Source organism: Notamacropus eugenii, chromosome 4 (assembly GCF_028372415.1).
Source record: "Notamacropus eugenii isolate mMacEug1 chromosome 4, mMacEug1.pri_v2, whole genome shotgun sequence".
Lineage (NCBI taxonomy): Eukaryota > Metazoa > Chordata > Mammalia > Diprotodontia > Macropodidae > Notamacropus > Notamacropus eugenii.
This window is the reverse complement of record NC_092875.1, coordinates 146,934,892-146,956,954: the sequence shown is the minus strand read 5'-3', so window position 1 is coordinate 146,956,954 and position 22,063 is coordinate 146,934,892. Positions and strand designations below refer to the sequence as shown.

General features: G+C 37.2%; 1 protein-coding gene across 8 annotated transcripts in view; it reads left to right on the top strand.

Moving 5' to 3' along the window:
- RIMS2 (regulating synaptic membrane exocytosis 2) overlaps positions 1-22,063 on the top strand; it is an 842,692-nt gene that overhangs the window by 115,111 nt on the left and 705,518 nt on the right. For 2 of the 8 annotated variants that reach the window (XM_072603307.1, XM_072603313.1), the window contains 2 exons: positions 7,538-7,570; positions 7,988-8,074. The exons of the other annotated variants lie outside the window; for them this stretch is intronic. In XM_072603307.1, coding sequence (XP_072459408.1) covers positions 7,538-7,570; positions 7,988-8,074 — 120 coding nt within the window. The remainder of the gene's footprint in view (positions 1-7,537; positions 7,571-7,987; positions 8,075-22,063) is intronic. 8 annotated transcript variants of the gene reach the window in all.

Sequence of the window (22,063 nt, the reverse complement as noted above, 5' to 3'; positions counted from 1 at the left end):
ATTGTTTGTTCCTTTATTGTTTGTCCTTCATTCTTGAGGAGAACCATGACATCAGGAAGGTGGTCATTACTTTCAAGTGAATTGAATTTAAGTGGAGGGATGTGTCAAGTTACCTGCCTCACTCTTTCCTCTGGAGCCATCTCAATGAGCAGTGGAAGGGTAATTATGATTAAACAGTCAATAATGATGCCCCTTGGTTAGGGATCTAGGTGTAAATTCCCTTAGATTTATCCCTTGGCTGCTGCTATTTAACGTTGTAAGAGTGTGATTATAAAAGAGTTTAGCCCCAGGTATTTTCCTCTCTAATTTAGGCAGCCTCTCTTTCTTTGGAGAAATGGTCCATAAGGAAATAGTCTTCCTAATCTGAATTTTCTAAAGATGGGATGAGTGAACATGCTGCATATGAATAGGTATAAGAGATACATTAAGGACTATTATATTAATCATATCAAGAAGTTAGTTCAGGTTTGGAGGGAATGATCAAGGATAATGGGATTATAGCTCTCAAGCTGGATAGATCTAAAGGGACCTTAAAGTCTGTCTAATGCAACCCTCTTATAATATAGATGAAAAAAATGAGGGCTAACAAGTTTAAATAGCTTGCCAGTAGGGGTAGGATTTGAACCTAGATCATCTGACTCCAGAACTAGTGTTCTTTCTGCACTGAACTCTTTGTTCTATATACTAGTCAGTTTGGACACTGACCGATTGTATCATGATAACTGAAATTAATATGTCTGTCTTTGTCTCTTCCAAAATTTCTTTATCTAGAGCCTGTATGAGAAAAATGTCCTGAATTTATTTTCTAAAAGATATATGTCCTATAGGTAGATGATGTGAGAGCCTGTGAAGGTTAAGATATAATCATTTTTGTTTCCATTCTTCCATATTCCAGGAGAGGATGTCTAGTCATCATGAAAAATGTTTAAAAATACCCCACCAGCAATAGAGAACATACATTACAATTCTGGGAGTCCATGCTACTGAAATTAATGAGTTACTAAAATCATGGGGATTGGATGAACTGAGCTCATTTTGACAGTCTTTGTAGTAGGGGAATTTATAGGCTTCTCATCCAGTCACTTTGAGGAGTGAGGCAGATTCAGAGATTGTTTATGGTCTATGGAGAAGAGAAGTGGAATTAGGTGAGGGTGAAGTAAAGGTGAGGGACTACTGAGGGAAGATTTGCAGGAAAATGACTTAAAGGTTTAATAAGCTGGCCAATGTTGTTGGATCAATGTCATCTAATGATTTTCAAGAAAAGATTCTCAAGCATGTAGACATTGGGGAGGAATTGGATAAAGGAACAATGATGTGAGTGGTTGACGGAATCATAAAATTCTGAGTTAGAAGTGACCAGATAGAAATTGTCTAGTCCATCACTTATTAAACTGTGGGTTGTGACCCCACATGAGTCAAGGGGTCTCCAGTGGAAAAAATTTAAGAAACCCTGCTCTAGTCTAGTGGTGTCTGACTCAAATAGAAATGGCATCCCCGGAGGCTACATATTGACTTGGAAAACCACAAATTAACATTATCTATGTTGTATTGTCTTTTTACTTATTTTGTTAAATATTTCCCAGTTACGTTTTAATTTGGTTCCAGCAGCATTTGGAAGTTTTTCAAGTTCTCTGATCTAGTCCAACTTCATATTCAGTAAGTTAAATTGTTTTGGTTATCTCTCTTGGAAGGATCAAAGCCCATTAAGTGGCTGACCTGTTGGTTTGTTCTGTATATTTCACTCTCATTTTGGGCTTTATTGAAGAAATATTTCATTGTTTTCTCTTTTGTGCTTTTTACTTGTCATGCAACTCTGTTCATTGAGAGGGGATATAATTATGAGGAGGTGGCCCTAGTGACAGTACCTCCTAGTATCTCTCCACACAGTGGTCCATGGCTTTGGTTTTGGAAACTACTGGGTGACAGATGAAAATAAAACTAGTTAGCATTTTATAGTGCTTTAAGTTTTGCAGAGCATTTTACATATATCATTTCATTTAATTATCCCAATAACTCTATGAAGTAGGTATTACCATTATTCACATTTTACAAATGAGGAAACAGGCATGGGGAGATTAGTTGACTTGCCCAGGGTCATAGAGTAAGTGTCTGAGTTTGGATTTGAACTTATTTCTTCCTGACTCAAAGTACAACACTGATCCATTATGTTACCTGGCTGTTTCATGCGCGTGCACACACATGCACACACACACACACACATTTAAGATACTTGCCTATGTGAGGGTTGCTTATTTGGTTGGCAAAGACATTATCAGATAAGATGCTATATAGTAATAACTAACATTTGTAAAGCATTGTAAAGATTTTTTAAGATTTACAAATGCCTCGTTTGATTCTCATGAAAACCTTGGAAGGCAGGTGCCATTATTTTCCTCAGTTCACAGATGGAAAAACTGAGGCAGACAGAGGTTAAGTGGTTTGCCTTGGTTTACACAGCTAATAAGTATCTGAGGCTGGATATCTTCATGAATTCTAGATTCAGTGCTCTAGCCACTGAACCACCTAGCTGCCCAAGTGAGTTAGAATTAGTATCAAGGTCTAGGCTGCTCTTGTTGATCAATTTATTTGGATATACTTCAGGCCCACGTATGATACTTTCTGATTGTACTCAGAGAGCAACACAAATACAGGATTTAAAAGTGGTAAGGGCCTTAAAAATCATCTTGCCCAATCCTCTTATTTTAACAATGAGGAAGCTAAAGTCCTCAACTGGTTGCTGTTATGTAAGAAATTCTTGTGGAGATGGTAGAGTGGTCAATGTAGGTTCCAGGTTCCCTGTTTTGCAGGATGGGGCTCTAAAGTATTTGACGATGCTTGGTTATTAAAAATGATTATAGGCTGTGCCACTGTGAAATTGACATAACTGATAGTCACTAGTCACCTCTGTCCTAAGGACCTTTTGGATGGTGATTTCAACCCTTGACAATTTCTCCGTTGGTTTTCATGATGAAGGAAGGGAATTGGAACAAATTGAGCAAAAAGGGAATTGTTTTAAAACCCTTGTTCTCAAGGGTTATGTGTGAAAGTCAACTTTTCTAACCCCCCACTCAGTGCCCGTCATGGAAATAAATGGAAAGAAATAAATGTTTTTAAAATCAAAAAAAAAAACAAAAACCCTTGTTCTGATGGGACCCCAGGTATCTTCCCACTCTACTTCATCCACTCAGCTGTCAAATTCTTCCTAATGGGTAGGTTTGACCAGGTCACACTCCTTATCATTCAGTAATTTTCAGTACCTTCTTATTACCTTTAGGGTCAAATACAAAATCTTCTGGCTTTTAAAGGCCTTCATAATCTGGCCTTTTTCTTCTTTTTCATTCTTCTACTTCCTTACATACTTTGTGATCCAGTGGCCTTGGACCCTTGCTGACCTTCTTTCTGTTTTGTGACCATGATGCTCTGTTTCCTGACTTGGAACATTATGACTTGTCTGTCCCTGTTGCCTAGAACTTTCTCCCTCCTTATCTCCTCATAGACTTTCCTTAAAGTCTCACTTAAAGGCTCAGCTTCTGCAAGAAATCTTTCTCAGTCTTTCTTGATCTTAGTGCCTCCTCCCTGAGATTATATCCAGTTTACCCTGCATGTTCATCTTTTTTTACATAGCTGAATGTTTTCTCCACTCTTAGACTATGAGTTCCTTGAGAGTAGGAACTTTTTTCCCGCTTCCTTTGTATTCTTAGTGCTTAGCACAGTGCCCAGTACTTAAAAATTGTAGTTGACTAACTGGCAGGCAAATTATTTATTTGGTTTTATCCAATAGGTGGAGTGGGATAAGAGGTTCATATGACTTTATTAAGGACTCAATATTTTGTCTGCTTCCAAAAAACCTTGTAGAAAGATTCAAGTTCACTTGATATTTCTAAAGTTAAACCTGTGAAGTAGAGGGATTAACATGGAGATTACATTCTTCATGTGAATGATTTGAGACACTTAAAAAGAGCCTCTTAAACCTAACTTTGGCTGGGGGAATATAACATTGGGGAATATTCCCCCAGCCAAAGTTAGTCCTAAGAGGGTGCCTGTTTTTCAGCTACAGGCAGACAGCAGGATAGCCTTTTTGCTTGGCTGCTTCATATTTTCTATTTAACACAAAAAACAGACAAATTAAATAGAATAGTGTTTGAAAGTAAAATTTTCTTAAAATGGTAAAAATTCCAATGCCTTCTCAAGACATAAAAGTCATCCTGGGTTCCTGAAGGCAATGAGAGTGGAGTTCAAGCCCAGACAGATCTTGCCAAGCTAGAATGGATGAATTCAAAGGGATGGATGTGTGTGTGTGTGTGTGTGTGTGTGTGTGTGTGTGTGTGTGTGTGTTGGGTATGTTGGGGAGGGTGTGGAGATCTTGATAGATGGTTACATTCAAATATTTGGAAGACTGTCATCTGAAAGAGAAGAGATATATCCTGCTTGGAGCTACAGAACAACCAACTGTATAACTTTTGCTCAAGTAGTTTCCTTCATCACCAGGTCAGTCAGTCAATAAGCATTTATTTATTAAGCACTTTATTAAGCCAGGTACTGTGGTGAGCACTGGGGACAGAAAGAAATGCAAAAACAGTCACTAACTTCAAAGAATTTACAATCTATTGGGGGAGATAATGTGCAAACTATGTACATTACATACAAGATATATTTAAGAGGGAAGGCATTAATGGGGTGGGGATGAGAAAGACTTCTTGCAGAGGGTAGGATTTTAGCTGAAGGAACTTAAAGGAAGCCAGAGAAGCCAGGAGAAATAGTTGAAGAGGGCATCCATTGCAGGCATAGGGGGCAATCAGTCCAGAAGCATGATGTGGGGGAGATGGAGTGCCTTATGGGAGGAACAGCAAAGAGGACAGTATCCCAGGATTGCAAAGTATGTGATGGAGAGTAAGGTATAAGAAGACAAGCTGAGGGTTTTTTTTTTGGCCACAACAGCTCTTAAATTTCCTTTATAAAGTCATTTAAGTGATTGAGCATTGCATTAGTCAAGTAAACAGCCACATAGGGCACTTCACAGAACTCAAGGAAGTAAAATTTCTGATGAGACTGAAAGACTTGCTAAGAGTTAAGTAAAGTTCTTGGCATCAACTAGCAAAGGCTATGAGCTGCAAAAGGTGAAGTGGCCAGAGGGCCCTTGAGGTAGTTAGAATTCTTTGTGGAGAAGGGCTTTGTAAGTGGCTGGATAGAAAGAGAGACTGTTCAGATGGAGAGTAGTTTTCCTACAGTTTTTGTATCTGAAATCAGAAGTTTATGTATTACGTATACAAGAGGGTAAAGAATAAGGTCTGGACCTGTAATTTATTTGGTATTCATTCATTAAACATTTATTAAGCACTACAGTGCCAGGCACTGTGCTAAGTGTTGGGGATACAAAAGAGGCAAAAGATGGTACTGCTTTAAAGGAGTTTGCAGTCTAGTGGGGGAGACTGCATGCAAACCAGTATGTATGAAGCAATCTATATACAGTACAGTATAAACAGGAAATAATTAACAGAGGGAAGGCATCAGAATTAAGGGGTCTTGGGGAAGGCTTCCTATAGAAAGTGTGACTTTGGTTGGATCTTAAAGGAAGCAAGTAAGGTCAGTAGTTGCAGTGGAAAAGGGAGCATGTTGCAGGCATGGGGGAATAGCTATAGATAATGGGAGACTACCTCTACCAATGAATATTGGCACACTTGGCAATTTGTACTCATAGAGAGTTGGCGGTGGGTGGTTAAGTGACTTGCGTAGGTTCACAGTCATGTACAGATCTTCAACCATTTTCACTCCTCTTCTAAAATAAAGACTTAAGTTTACCTTTAACACATATTATAAGATAACTTGTCCCTGCTCACACAGCTAATATGCATCAGAAATAGGACTTTAACCCAAGTCTTCACGACTGCAAACTTGGTTCTCTAATCTAATAAGTTATGCTGCCTCTTGGGTGGGGGAACGTAAAGATAAACTGAGGGCGAGGTCTAGCTGCTTCATACCAGGCTTCATGTAGACTCAGAGCCCATGATCAAACAAAAGCTACTTACCTTTCCTGGAGCACAAATTGTATCCAGTGAAATTGGGAGTAAAAAACTAAGCTGATTAGAGTTTAATTTTATTTGTTAGGGTTTACATAATAAGGTCATAATTCCATTTTGTCTAAAATGACTCTATGATTTAATACCTGTGACTCTTCTATGAAGTTATTTGTGAAAGGAAACTGATATTGGTGAGAGGGAGCATGGTGTGTTGGATAGACAGCTGACTTTGAAGTCAGGATGACCTCAGTTCTAGTTCTATTTCTGACGCATACTAGCTGTGTGACATAACCTATCGATGTTCCAGGAAACTTCCTAGGCTTGTACCTTACAGGCAAGTTGGAGGTCTGTAATAGTGGAAGGAATCCTGATGAAATCATAAGTTTGAACCAAAAATAAGCTACATTCATCACAGACCCCCAATTCATTTCTTTTTTACTTTATTATTAAAGCAAGAGACAAATTCATCTTTAGGGTCTCTATGAGAAGAGAACACTTAGTTTTAGATATAATACTTATGTTTTTATCTCATTTATATAGAAGGGTGAGAAATAAATGGTGAATCAAAAAACAATGGATGAAGAGTATGTCAATAATAAAGCATTAACTGAGAAAACATTTCATATTTAACCTAGGGGATAAGTTTTAGGGAATTTCCCGAGGATCAGATAGGTGAAGCGATTGTCTAAAGTCACACAGTCAGGTCTGACTTGAGCCCAGGTCTTCCTGACTCAGGCACTCTATCCACTTAGTTATCCCTTCCACATCACAACTTTCCCTATGATAGTTTCCATAATCCCAAATCATATAAAAGTTAAATAGAAATTTTGGGGGAGTTTTTCTGAAGCCAGAGACGAAACACAAAGGTTAGCAGATGATACAGAGCCTATGACCAAATACTTAACCTAGATTTTACAATAAGGTTCTGTAAACACCTCATTAAAAAAGAAAAATACTTCCTATTTCTTCTTTGGTTTGAAGAGAGAGACAAACATTTTACAGGGATTTTCTAGATTACTGGGGCACCAGACCCCTAACCCTCAGGATGTTGAAGGGATAACTGTACATCACACCCATCTTTCAGGATTGGAAGCTTTTCTAAAGAACCATTTCCCTTCCCCTTTCAAAATAAAAACTATCTTTACCTTCAATACATATTATTTGTAAATTTTCCTTTTTTAGTAGCTTAGTACTTTCCATGTGACAGTATTGATGAAAAAATAACATACAGAGAGCTTGAAAGATATGGACCCTGCTGTTTTATCATTTCAGCAGCACATCCACCTTCCTGCTTGTAAAATCTCAGATCACAGATCACACAGCTTCAATTTTAGATGTGAAATGAAAAAGAAGGAATCTCATGCCCAGTATCTCTCTAAGCTCCTAGGGGGTGAATCTGCCCTCAGGGAAAGCCAGATCTTATTTTATCTCTCCAATATTGCATAGATAGACCGTAGATAGGCAGGGAGACGATGGTTTTTAGTTCCACTGCACTCAGTTGTGCAAACTTATCTTTTTAGGGCCAAAGAAGAACCCAAACCCCAGGCGACGCAGTAAGTAAACCGAGAGTGCAGTAGACTGATTTCTCGCCCTGTGTCCCATTCTGCTTCCTGCCCCTCAGACGGTATTAGCTTTACACTAATACTTGGTAGACTTCAACTAGTGTGTCATCTGCTGCTTTCTCGACTGGCTTGTAAGACAGCTAGCTGCCTGTAGCTTCTTACTTCATCCACGATAGTGGCTGGATGTCGTTTCTTGCTGCCTGCTTGTGGATTGGTCAAGTGTCAAACCTCTATTTCTCTCTACTCTAGTTGGCTGACAGATGATCGCAGCTCACACTCCCATTGGCTGTAGCTTTCTCCCCGCCTGTCTCTCTTTCTCTCTTTTTGTTATGATTGGATAAGAAAACATTTGACCAAAGAGTGTTATGGATTTGGTAATTTAGTCACATTATTTGCTTATTTAAACAGGTGGTTTCCCTTTAGTGGGATCACTGAGCTGGTAAATAACGTTCTTCAACCACAGCACAAACAACAAAATGAGAAGGAGCCCCAGACGTAAGTAAGCTGCTCTGTGTAGACTAAGTATTGTCTCTTAGTATGATACACTGTAGAGTATCGTTTTTTTTTAATTACTTGCCCATTGAAAAGAATAACCTCAGAAAGGTTTTCTCCTTAGACTGTGACTACCTTTTACTGACATCTGGCCTCTAGAAATTTAGGGGGAAAAAAGGAACATAGGATAATGGGATTTCCAAGGTGGAAAGGATCTTAGAGAGAATACATACTTTAGTCCTCTCCTATACCACATGAGGAAACAGAATGGGGAAATAACTTGGGCAGGGTCATATAGTCAATGTCAGAGGAGGATGTGAGTCTACGTTTTCGGACTCCAAATCTAGTTTTCTTTTCTTTGCACCTTGCAACATTTAAGAAAAAGGAAACTGTGGAGGAGAAAAAAAGATTTAGTTTTCTCTGAAATTCCTGTATAAATAGTATAAACAGTATGTACTGTTTAAAATATCTGTTTCTGGTAACATGTCCAATTACTTGTCTCATCTGAAAATTACAAAAATTGACCATCCCTTTGATGCTTTAATGATTTCCCAACTTCATAGTCAAAAAATTTATAATAGCATTGTGTGAATGATCCCTCTATCAATGCATGTTGTGATCTTTCCATACCTTAGTATATGTTTCTCAAGATTTGCTGTGGTTAAAAACAAGTCATCACCTGTTGACCAACATACTCATGAGGAGTCTTTCTAAATTTATGTAGGCTCCTCCTGGGACAAAGCCTATCCCTGAGCCTATAAATGAAGCTTTTACAGTAAAACCTTTAAGAATCCACAGCCACTTCCAAACCACACAGAGCACTGGTGTAGAATTTTGGTTCAGTTTAAAAATTCTTAGTAGAACTAAAAAAGTATGAAAAATGAATCACCTAACAAATCTTATATAAGAAGACAAGAACTTATGTGAAAGACAAGAACTGCTTTTCTTCAGGTATCAACAGAAGAAACTTCTTTCCTCCGCTCATGATTCTGCTTTGGAAGGAGAGTATTAATTTGTCCCTCCCTTCCTTCCTTCCTTCCTTCCTTCCTTCCTTCCTTCCTTCCTTCCTTCCTTCCTTCCTTCCTTCTTTCCTTCTTTCCTTCTTTCCTTTCTTTCTTCCATTCTTTCTTTTATCTTCCTGTTTCTTTTCTCCCATTTTCTCTCTCCTTGCTTTCTTTCTCCCTCTTTTTCTTCCTCCTTCCGTCCCCCATATTCCTTCCTTCCCTCCTTTCTTCCTTCATCTTTCTTTCCTTTTTTCTTCCCTCCCTCCTTATTTCCCTTTCTCCCTCCCTTTCTCCCTCTTCTTTCCTTCCTTCCCTCCCATCATTCCTTTCTTCCCTCCTTCTTTCACCTTTCTTTCCTTCTTTATTCCCTCCCTTCTACTTTTCCTTTCTTCCTCTCTTCCTTTCTCCTTTGTAAAGAATTCAAAGCAAATATGAAGTCTACATAAGACCATGGACTGACTGACCTGCTCAAGCTTATGGCTAAATTTTCACCCTACCTTGCAAATCAGCAGATGCTACAGATCAGGGCCCAATTTATTGTTTTGTTGATTGTTTAGACTTAAGAAAATGATGGAGAAAAATGTTAATACGAATAAAATTGAAAAGTGTGTCATGTGTACATTTTTTTTGGAAGATCTAGTTGCTAACCCCTTACCAGCACACCCTAGATAAACTACTATGACCGTGATCTCCTGGAACATAAGGTGTAGTACTGAGAAGGTAGGAAAACTGCATACTGATGGAGATAATACTTCACTTCAGAGGTCATATATATTATGGATCTAGGAAGGATAGTGTTAGAAGTTTAAATTCTATAATTTAAAGACAACTTCACAGAATCCCCCTCTTTGTCCTTATTCTTAGTTGACCTCATCACATACCATAATACTCTGAATTATTTGCCTTTCTTTTCATCCCCAACACTTAGCACACTGCCTGGCATATAGTAGGCATTTAATAAATATTTATTGGCTGAATGAATGACTTCTCATAGGCTCCCCAGCAGCATAGAGAATAATGAGGCAGTAACCATGAGGAAGGAGACCTGGTTGCAAGGAGTGAGGGAAAAATTATAGTGAACCAGAGTAGAGATTAAACTATTTGAGGGACTTGTTGTTCAGTCATTTCCAACTCTTCCTGATCCCATTTGGGGTTTGCTTGGCAAAGCTACTGGAGTTTTTTGCCATTTATTTCCCTAGCTCATTTTACAGATGAGAAAACTGAGGCAAACAGGATGAAGTGACCTGGACTAGGGTCATACAGAGAGCAAGTGTCTGAGGTGGAATTTGAACTTGGAAGAGGTGTTCCTGATTACAAGCCTAGTGATCTACTCACTATGCCTCCTAGCTGTACTTGAGGGAAGGGATTGTTTTATTTTTGTCTCATCATCCCCATCCCATAGGACATTGCCTTGTGTATAATGATTAAACTTACACATAGTTTATTAAATTGAAATAAACTGTAGAAGTTTTCATGCACAGTTGTTAATGACCCTTCAAATCTCACCTTGAAAGATACTAAAAAAAAAGCCATGAGATTTTATTGCTGTTGGAAACCAGAGATTTTCCTCAACTTTAGAGCTGAGGAAAATAAACTGCAAGATTTTAAAATGACAAGAAATATGCCATTTCATGTTACTTGGCATTTATTTTATTTTTAATTATTTTATTTCTTCTAATCAAGATTCTAATTCTAGATTCTAATCAAGTTATATTGGGAACTACTTTGAACCTAGACTGGGACTATAGGGAACTTGCTTTTTTGTCTTATATCTTCATTATAAATTCAAACTCATTTTTAGATAATGATGCTGGAAAGGTGAAGGGCTTCTCTCCAATATGGAGGAAAAGGACTTTATTCTTTTCTGTTAGAAGAACAAAAGAGACTTCATTCAGTCTCTCCTCTATGAAGGGTAGGTTAGATTTTTACAGGGACTTTTGGCTAAAAGAAAAAACTAGGTAATTATATAAAGAACCAAGGTCCTGAGAGGAGGTCATAGCAATATATTTTGGTATCGTGGAATTCTGTATTCTGTATTTTCTGCATAGTTGGAGAGACCATTATTTCAGTCTTTGAAATCCTAGCTCAGACAAGATATTAATTAACAAGTCTCATTACTTTTGTAGAGGATTACCAGTGGTAGCTTGTCCACAAGAAATGGTGTAAAAGACGTCATCAAGGGAGTGCATGACTGGAAAAAGGAAGTAGGCTGTTCATGCTGTTGAGGGTGAGAGATGATAAATGGGCAGTCTAAGGATGGTACTTATATTTGAGATATAGGAAACAGTTTAAAGACAGGATTCTAGCATGTTGGATGAATCCTTTATGACTGAATGAATGAATGATGAGTGAATGAAAAAATATTTGTCAAGAATTTCCTATGTGCCAACCATTGTGCTAATTATGGATGATACAAGTATAACTGAAGACAGGCCCTGCTGTCAAAAAAATTACACTCTATTTGGGGAGACAGTGCACACAAAAGAGTTGAGCTGCAGTGTGAATGGGAAGGTCCGGAAGTCCTAAGAGTTCAGCAACACAGTATACTGTAGCGCCCAGGTGTCCCTGGGATGCATCAGAGTGTCTGTTCCACAAAGTGAGGTGCCTAGAGGAGAGATCAATCTACCATCACTGGAAAGGGGGAGGTAGGCTTAAGAGTCAGTACAGCAAGCATTCTGGGTTCTCTCTGAGAAGGAATTTGGGGTTCTCTGTGGCAAGGGGGGAAATAGAGTTTAGTATCCAGCCAAGAAAGGAAAAGGGAAAGGGTGTATTGGTACATATTTTGGGGGAGAGGGAAGGGAAATTGGCTACTTAATATGAACTATATCAAAGATTTATCAAAGAATATGTATAAGAATCCCACAGAGTGAGCAAATATGAATGGGTTATGGTCAGAATTACATTAATGAGGTATTAAATCATCAAAAAGGTGACCCGGCAAATATTTCTCAGTTCAGATTTTATGCTTTTGAAAATAGTGTACTCAATTTTCCTCTCTGACTAAATACATTTTCCCTGGTCTTATGATTTTTGCTCTAATTTTCTAACCCTCCAATGATGTATTCCCTTTACTACCTTTTAATTCTTTTCAGTAATAGTAAGAAATCTCAGTGCTCAACTTTCAGTTTTTCTTCTGAGTTTTGTGAGAGCTTACCAGTTCTGTCCCTTACTGATAACTGAAAGCAGACTACTCGCAATGGTATTTCACCTTCTGAAGTGTATGCACATTTAACACCATTTATTCCCCTTAATTACAGCATTAAAAACTCAGTATGTCCCTAGGTTCTTAAAAGCTTTCTAAAACATAGAGTTTATATCTATGTATTCTCTACAGAGCTAATTGAGTTCCATCAATTCACTTCATATTCAATCCAAAAGTCAATATGAACTGTTATATCCATCGTTTTTCTGTAGTGTAATCACAATTTAATAAATGAATTTTCCCTTCCAGATCATGGACTGTGTAAGCTATAATTATTAGAATATAAATTTCTTTAGGTCTGTGTCATTTGTGTTTTGTTTCATGTTTTCACACTACATTTTACCATATGAAGAAGACTTACTCATTGAGATGTGAGTAATTTATTTGAAATTATTACCATAAGGAGAGCAGTGCATCTGGCCTTGATCATCTTTGAGGTGAAGCAGAGATAATATTTTGGCCCACTTATTTCAATTTTTGCCCCATGCAGCTCTTACAGAAAATTATTAGTATATCAGTTGAATAATATAAATTATGCTTTTTTGTCTTTCCTTACCATACATTCTATTGATCCTAATGAAGCATGAAAGTATGAGGAAGCAGGTTGTAGAAAAGACAAAATAAGATCCAAGTTAATCTTCAAATGGGAAAATATTGAATACTCTTATTTTACCTTAAATAAATCTTGGCATATACTGGTACTAGTACAAAATGATGAAGGCTTTGTAATGCTTATACCGTGGTTAATTAATTTGTGTTTAAGACTTAAGGTGAAGTGACAGCCTGACTCCTGGTGTGACATGATAAATAATAAATGTACTCTTTTTAGGGAGTATGGAAATCTTTTATACTTTCAATTGTTTCTTATAATTTTCTCATGGGTCCTTAGAGTAATCTATTTCCAAAATGCTTTCCTTCATAAAAATTGTTTTGATTTCTTTTTCTAATACTTTTTCTCTATTTCTATTTCTGATATATTTTCTTGATCATTATGAGAATCTGTGATTACATGTACCTATAATACATGGGAGCTATTGAGGTATTACACATCTCCACATTTTAGTGCATTTATGTTCTTCTGTTTGCTTTTTATAGTTCTTCTGTCTCTTTTAAGCTATAATGAGAATATGTACCCCCTGCAACTTTTACCTAGGACTTATTCAGTATTGGAAAAAAACAGACAGCATTTAAAACCAGTAACCTTATTTTATATTGTCGATATGTCATTGAAAATGTGTTACAATGGATAGATAGCTGGCCTCAGAACCAGGAAGACCTGAGTTCAACCCTTGATTATTACACATACTGTCTATTTGACCGTAGGCAAGTTACTCACCTCTCAGTGCCTCCAGCCTGCCTGAAGCAGATTAAAGTGTAATTGGGAAATATTTATCAAAATAAATAAAGATAACAGAAAATACAGATAATATTAATACATACCTTTCTAAAGTAATATGCAGAGTATAGTCTAATCATCTCTGTTCCTGTATGAGTTGACACCATTGCCCTTGCAGCACTCTAAATTATAGGAAAGGTGACACCCTGCATTGGTAGAAGGAGGCTGTGCATCTGAGAGTTCACTATGCCAATGAAATTCAAATCTGGTCCTTGTCCCCTCGTAAGTCAGTAGGTTCCAAAGAAAAGCCGGAGACTTTTTCCAGACTTTATTGCAGAGTAAGATGCATGATTTCTTGATGGATATTTTTCTTGCTGAATAGAAGGGCCTTTTCTTTCACAAACGTAATTGTATCTACATTCTGGATAGTTGAGATTGCTGGAAGTGGAACTGAAATATAAGTGGTACTTAAATGGTGAAATCTATGAAAAAAAATCACTCTCATAGATCTAGCTGCAGTCTTTTAAATTCTAATATTTTATAATACAAAAAGAAGTAAAGCTATTTTGCTGAAGATAACAAAAAAATCAAATTATGGTTTACTACCCCTCCTATAGGCTTTAAGGAATAATACTATAGTAGTTGGGAAACATGAAAATTTAAATAGAAGAAGGGATTCATTTATTTGAGTCCCTTGCCCATCAGAATATGCTCCTTCCCAACAAACGTTGTAAAATGACGTTTGAGGCTTCTTGACATGAGCCATTTTGGATATTACTATGATTAATTCCTCCTTCTTCTTCTGTATGAATAAATAATCATATGCTCAGCTTCTGGGTTTCATAGAAAATGTCATTCAGTATTCCTTCATTTAACAGGAAAATTTAAGATATGATTAACATTTAAGGTAGCTGATTTGCTCAGGGTCGCAGAGGTAGTATGTAGTATGGCTAGGATTTGAAAGCAGGTCTTTTGAGTCCAAATCTAGGACTCCATCTTACAGGATGTAAGATGTCTTCTCTTAATGATGTTGAAGAGTTGACACATGGAAGAGGGGATAGTCTTGTTTTACTTGGTCCCAAGGCAGAACTAGAATTAATACATGGGAACTGAAAAGAGACAAATATATGTTTGAAGTAAGGAAAACATTTCCTAACAATTTGATCTTTCCAAATATGGAATGGGCTACCTGGGATGGTAATAAGTTCCTCTTTTCTGGAAGTCATGAAGTGAAGACTGAATTCACCCTTTTTTATTAGTTTGAAGAAAGGATTCCTGTTCTGGGATGGATTGAATGAAATACCCTTTGAATGAACCCTTTCTTATCCCACATTCTGTCATTCTGCAAATGTGAAATTCCTTTTCAATTCATTCATTTGTTATTATTGTGGTCCTGACTTCAGCTGAAGCACTGCTTCCAGTGTGGTCATTTATTCATGTTTCTCCTGATCAAACCTCTTCCCACTAGATTTCTTAATGATATATTATGACATAACTATGAAGGTATTCTTCAGTTGGAAGACAACCTTTGGAGCTCCAACTCCTCATAGAGTTTGGTGCCCTCAAAAGTGTAAAGGACCTAGATTCATGTAGTAGTAGCCCAGTCCTTACACTTTGGTTTTCTGCAAAAGTTTTAAAACTTATTGTAAACATTTTTCAAAATTAGGTATTAATGTCCTTTACTATATGTGTAATTTGTTTTTAAAGAGACATTTTACAAATTTAGGCAATTGGATGAATGGATTTTGTAAAACTATTTTGTCAAATGATATGTCTTAATTTCCATCCTTGTTGCCTATAAGCAGAGCAGAAGAAAAGTATGTTAAAAGTTAGAAAATTTTGGTGTATTCGTTTCATATATTTGCATAATGCCAATAGTTTGAAGGTTATCATCAGGTAACTAAAATTTAGATGATGCTCCAAGAACTCCTTTTCGGGAATTAATAGCTAAGATTAGGTAAAATTAATAGTTGCTTGTACTGGCTGGTCCTTATAAAACATGCAGCACCTTTCCCCCTGCTCTATGACCAAATTGGACAGTCTTCTGAATGCACTATCTAATTTGGGCTTCACAAATTAGCAGTGATTGATTTAGAAAACTTGGAAGTGGTCCAGAGAAGAACAGGAGGCATGATTAAATGGTTACAATTGAAGGTCTATGAAGGTTAAGAAACTGTGCTTGTTTGGCAGTAAAAGGTCATTTGTAAGTGAGGCAGAAATCTAGGTGAGAAGAGATAGGGGTCAGGGTCAAATTAGTGATTATGTTGTATCATGAGATTAGAGACTTAGACCTGGAATGATCCTTAGAAGCCATCTAGTCCAACCTTTAGTCACTTTTCTCATATTTCAGTACGTACAGTAGACCAAAAAGCAACACCTATTTCAAAGTGAATACAATTTTATTATTAAAGGGTTTTTTGTTTATTTCTTTTTGGCAAATATGAATACTGAGGCCCAGAGAAGTTAAGTGAGTTACCCAAGGTTACATGGGTAGGAACTGACATGCCTGTATTTGAACCTATGTCCTTCTAGTCAAAGATATTTCAGAAGAAGAAACAACAGAACTTGAGGTTCTTGAATCTTTGATATGTGTTATTGAAGTATATACTTTGATATTTTGATATTAGGGTACTATATGAATATTAGGATCAACTACTCTGAACTGAGACCAAGAAGAATTGTTCCACTTGGAACAATATAGATCTAGGTAAGGAAAAATCCTTCCCAGCAATAAAGTTAAGTTCACCTAGACTGGATTACTGAGAGAGAAGTCTTGGGTTCTCTGGAGAGCTTTAAGCACATAGAGGCATATATCTACTCAGATTTTAGATGGCCTGTGTCTAAAGGTGAGACCCTTGCAGGATCTTCTCATATTAGCAGATAACCTGCCATCACTTCAAACTCAACATGCAAAAACATTGAACTCAATATCTTCTATCCAAGAAGGAATTCCCTATCTGCCTCCTTCATTTTTTCATAGTACTTTTATCTCGTTCTCCCTAAAGATTTTAGAGACACTTTGAGGTTGTATCTAGGGGTGTTCTGGATCCAACTTGCATTGGCTGGAGAAGGCTGATTGTTCAATTTTCAGTGTGAGCATTTGTACCTTGGAAATCAGCAAATGCTACAAATAAGGGCTTGGTTTATTGTTTTGTTGATTGTCTAAACTTGGGAAAGTGATGGAGAAAATGTTAATAATACAGATTAAACTTAAAAAGTATTTGTGTACATCAATTCCCCCTCCCTCCAAGATCTCGTTATTAAACATTTACCAACACATACCAGCATGTATTTACTTTCATTGCTTGTTAGTAAATTTGGTTGTTTCTTATTTTCAAATGTTTTTTTTTTTTGATTTTCCTTTTATTCTACATTTGTACTTATCCTTATAGGAACTCTGACCTTTATTACTTCATGCCTGAATTTATACAACAGTATAATATCTTAGCTGGTGTCCTTTCCTTCTGTCTCCCTTCATCTATTTTGTTGCCAGACTAATAGTCTAAAAACACTATTTTATCATCTCATGAATCCATATCCCATTGAATCGTATCATAGCTCTTGTGTTGGATTTTCTAGACCCTCCATACTTTGCTGTCATGTCTATCTAATATATTTCTTCCTATTCTCCTGCATGGATTTTTGCCTTCTCACTTGTCTCTTGCTCATCAGAAGTTCATTTCTGTTTCCACACTTTGCTCATGTTTTTCTCCTTTCCTAGAAAACCCTTCTTTTTCCTGACTATTCTTTAAGTCCCAAAGCAAGTGCCATCATCCCCATGAAGCCTCTAAGCATGAGGGCTTCAGTCCTTATAGTCATCAGCAAACATTAAGCACCCACTACTGCCAGACACTGTGTTAGATGCTGGGGATGCAAAGTCAAAAGTGAAATAGTCCCTGACCTCAAGAAACTTGGGAGAGGTGTAATGTCAGCTCTCCTGGTCTGCACTCTGGGCTTTATCCAGAAGGTATGGAAAACTTAATTCTAAGTATTTTTCATCACCCCTCAGTAATCATTCTGGCTCTCACTCTGGCTCTAGTCATACTTGTTTCCCTTCCCAATATAGACCCCTTGGTGAACTAGTTCATTTCAGACTATCTTCTCAAATCTCATCCTCCTCTGTCCTATCACTGCACACACATTGTTAAAATGCAACACTGTATCATTCTCACCATTGGTTTCTTCCTCTCCTACTCATGTTCTGCTAAAAGGAGTTGGAGGTCATAATACCAAGATGAATGAGTATACTACAAATTTATATTCTCTGATTTCAACTAGGCCCTCACTGGAGCAAGGCAATCCTTTTATTATTCATCCCTAATTAATTTTACAACCCAGTCTCCACAATAGCTATCTGAACTCTTTTCTTCTCTCTTCAAGACTCCCATAGCACTCCCTCCCCTCTGTTCATTGAAATCCCATACTTTCTGGGTCTCAGTTTTCTCATCTGTAAAATTAAGGGATTGTACTAAATGGTTTCTGAGGTCTCTTCCAGCTCTAAATTTATGATCCCATGAGGAAGTTGGAGTAGGTAACCTTCAAGATTACATCTTTATAATTTTTAAAGTATGATAGAGGATTTGGGTTACTTTTCTCTATATTGTAAGTGTTCAAAAAACAGCTTAAAATAGATCATGTTCCTCTTTATTGAGAGACAGTGTGGCATAATGAGATTCATACTGGATGGAGCATCAGGACACCTCAGTTATAGTTTTACCTCTGCCACTAACTGGCTGTGTACCTTTGAGCAAATTACATAGCTCTTTCAGTTATCAGTTTCATCATCCATAAAATGGAGGATCCCCTATATTTTCTGCCAGTACTCAGATTCTACGATTACCCAAATGTGTGTATAGCAGAAGGTAGAAGAATTCTTGGCAGGATATCATGGAGCCATATTTCCCTGTGCTTCTCCCAGTACCTTTCTGGATTAATTTCCCTTCATTTGAGGCACACAATGTTAAAGCATCTGTCTTTTGATTTGTGTGTTTATTGCTATGAAGATCAGCTCTTGGTGGTGTTAAGCAATTCGTGTTCTTTGAGTGCAGAAAGGAGAGAAGCTAGCAAACTTTTGTCTTCAATATGATTGCTGAACTTAGGGCAGCTATGAAATTGCCCACCCACAGGAGCAACTTGCACCAGGAACAGCTATGAGTCAACTAGCATTTTTTAAGCACTTTATTATAAGTCAGGTAGTTTCCTGGGGATACAAAGAAGAGAAAAGAAAAGCCAAACAGTCTTGGTTCTAAAGGAGCTCTGACATCTTAAAGTCACTTAAAAGCTGACTGACAATGAATATTTATTATTTTTACTATTACTGTTGCTACCAATGATAATAATAAGACTTTATATTTGTAGAGAACTTTATTGTTTTAACATAAGGCTTGACACATTGATTGAATAATTATTGAAAAAGCACTTTTGCTTATACTATTCTACTTGAGGCCCACCACAATGGGAGGAATAGTATGATGGAAAGAGCACTGGCTCTGGATAAATATTTGGATTCAAATACTACGTTTGATGCTTGTTACTTATGCAACCTTTCTGGACCTCAGTTTCTTCACCTGTAAAATGAAGGAATTGGACAAGAGAGCCTTTAAGGTCTCTCCCAACTCTAAATATATGACTCTGTAAATTCTTGGAGTTAGGTAAGATGGTTTATTTATTTATTACCTTTGCCATTTTCAGGGGTGGAGTCAAGATGATGGAGTAGGAGCAGTAACTCAGCTGAACCCTCCCAATATGCCCCTCCAAACAACTTTAACTATCACCTCAAATCAAATTCTGCAGTGGCAGAACTAAAAAAGGTCAGGATGAGACTTCTAGTCCAGGACAAGTTAGGAGATCAGAAAGGAAGGTTTGTGACAGGGTGGTGGAGGCTTACCCAGAGCCCAGGTGGAAACAATACCAGTGGTAGGACTAGTGGTAGTGACAGAAGCAGCAATAGCTTTGGACATTTTCAAGCCAGAGACAGTAAGGGGACCTTGCAGCTGGTCAGAAAGAGATTATAGGCATCCCTGTGCTGTCATGGATGCAAGACTGGATGTAATTTGGCAGCTCTATTGTCTATACCCACTTCTGGGTCACAGTTCAAGGGCAGAGAGGAACACTTTCAGTAAAGAGGAAGCAGGGACCTCGAGGAGTCATATCACTTCTAGTCGTAAGGTAACAAGGACGCCAAGGAAAAGGGAAAAAGGACCCTTCCTGGGTAAAGACCAGAGTGCAGACCACAAGAGCAGTATCATACCTCTCTCCAGATCCCTCCATCATGGAAGCATCAAACACTTCCAAACCCCCAGAACTCTTTCTGAAAATAGTAGAATGAAAAAGCCTGAAGCTTGCAACAGTATCCTTACTTCCCATACTGGGAATAAGCTGAAGTTTAACATAAAGTTCAAAATCAAGAAATAGGATGAAAAAATGAGCAAATAGCCAGAAAAGAACCTGACCATAAAAAGTTGGTAATAGGGAAGACCAAGATATAAACTCAGAAGATGAAGTCAAAACAGATATAAGCAAAACCTCAAAAAATGTGAATGGAACAAAAGCAGAACAAGAATTCCTGGAAGAACTAATTTATTTTCAAAGTCAAATAATAATAGTAGAAGAAAAATTAGGTAAAGAAATGAGAGTGAAGGAAAAATTTATGAAAAGGCAACAGTTTGATATGAGGCACAAAAAATGCTGAAGAAAACAACACCTTAAAAAAGCAAAGTTGGTCAAGTGGAAAATGAGGTACAAAAGTTCACTGAAGAAAATTATTACTTAAAAATTAAATTGGTCAAGTGGAAGCTAATATTCAATGAGACATCAAAAGAAAAGAAAACAAAGTAAAAACAATAGAAAAAATATGAAATATCTCATCAGAAAAATAAATGACCTGGAAAATAGATTGAGGAGAGATAATTTAAGAATTATTGGATTACCTGAAAACCATGGTCAAAGAAAGAGCCCAAACATTTATTTGAAGAAATTATCAAGGAAAACTTCCCCAATATTCCAGAAGTAAAATAGAAATGGAAAGAATCCACCAATCACCACCTGAAAGAGATTCCCAGATGAAAGCTCCTAAGAGTAGTATAGCCAAAATCCAGAGCTTGTAGGTAAAAAATACAAATACAAGAAATTGCAGGTAAAAAAAAATACTTCAAGCAGAAACTATTCAAATATCATGGAACCAGAGTCAGGATCACACAAGATTTAGAAGGTGCTCTGTTACAGGAATGACACTCTTGGAATGTGATATTCTGGAAGGCAAAAGAACTACAACCAAGAATAACCTACCAAGAAAAACTGAGTGTAATCCTCCGAGGGAAAATGGATATGTAATGAAATAGAGGATTTTCAAGCATGCTTGGTGAAAAGACCAGAACTGACTAGAAAATCTGACTTTCAAATACAAGACTTCAGAGAAACATGAAAAGGTAAACAAAAAAGAGAAATCAGAAGAGACTCATTTCTATATGGGAAGATGACACGTGTAACTTCTACAAATGTTATTTGGGAAGTTAGAAGGATTCTGTAGAGAAAGAAGACATGGCAGTGAATCAATTATGTTGGGATGATGTAAAAGAATTGATGGATGAGAAAGAAGGATGCCCTGAGAGAAGGAGGAAGGGCAAAGAAGTTTGAGGAAAATTATCTCACATAAAAGAGATGCATAAAGAAGAACTTTTATGGTAGAGGAGAAAATGGTAGAGGAGCAAGCAATGCTTGAAACTTGTTCTCATCTAACTTGATTCAAAGGGGGAATATACATACATATACATATATGTATACACAAACACACACATGCACTCACACACATACTCAGTTGGGAATAGAAATCTATCTCATCGAGTAGGAAAGGAGAAGAGGAAGTAGATAAGAGAAAAAGGGGAGTGATAGAAGAGAGGGGATATAAAAGAAGACAGTGGTCAGAAGCAAAGTCGACTTTAGAGGAGGGTTATAACAATAAGAAAGAGAAAAAGTTAAACAAACAAATAGGATGGAGGGAAATGCATAGTTAGTAATCATGATTGTGAATGTGAGTGGGATGAATTTGTTTATAAAATGGAAGTCAATAGCAGAATGGATTAGAAACCAGAATCCAACAATACGTTGTTTACAAGAAACACACTTGAAACAGAGAGACATACACAGAGTAAAAATAAGGGACTGGAGCAGAAGCATAATAATGCTTCAGTTGAAGTAAAATTATCAGGGGTAGCAATCATGCTCTCAAACAAAGCAAAAGCAAAAATAGACTCAATTAAAAGAGATAAGCAGGGAAACTACATCCTGCTTAAAGGCAACATAGACACTGAAGTGATATCAGTACTAAATACATATGCATCAAATGGCATAGCATCCACATTCTTAAAGGAAAAGCCAAATGAATTACAGAAGGAAATAGTAAAACTCTGCTAGTGGGGGAACTGCAGGAGACGGCCAGTGTCTCGCTATGG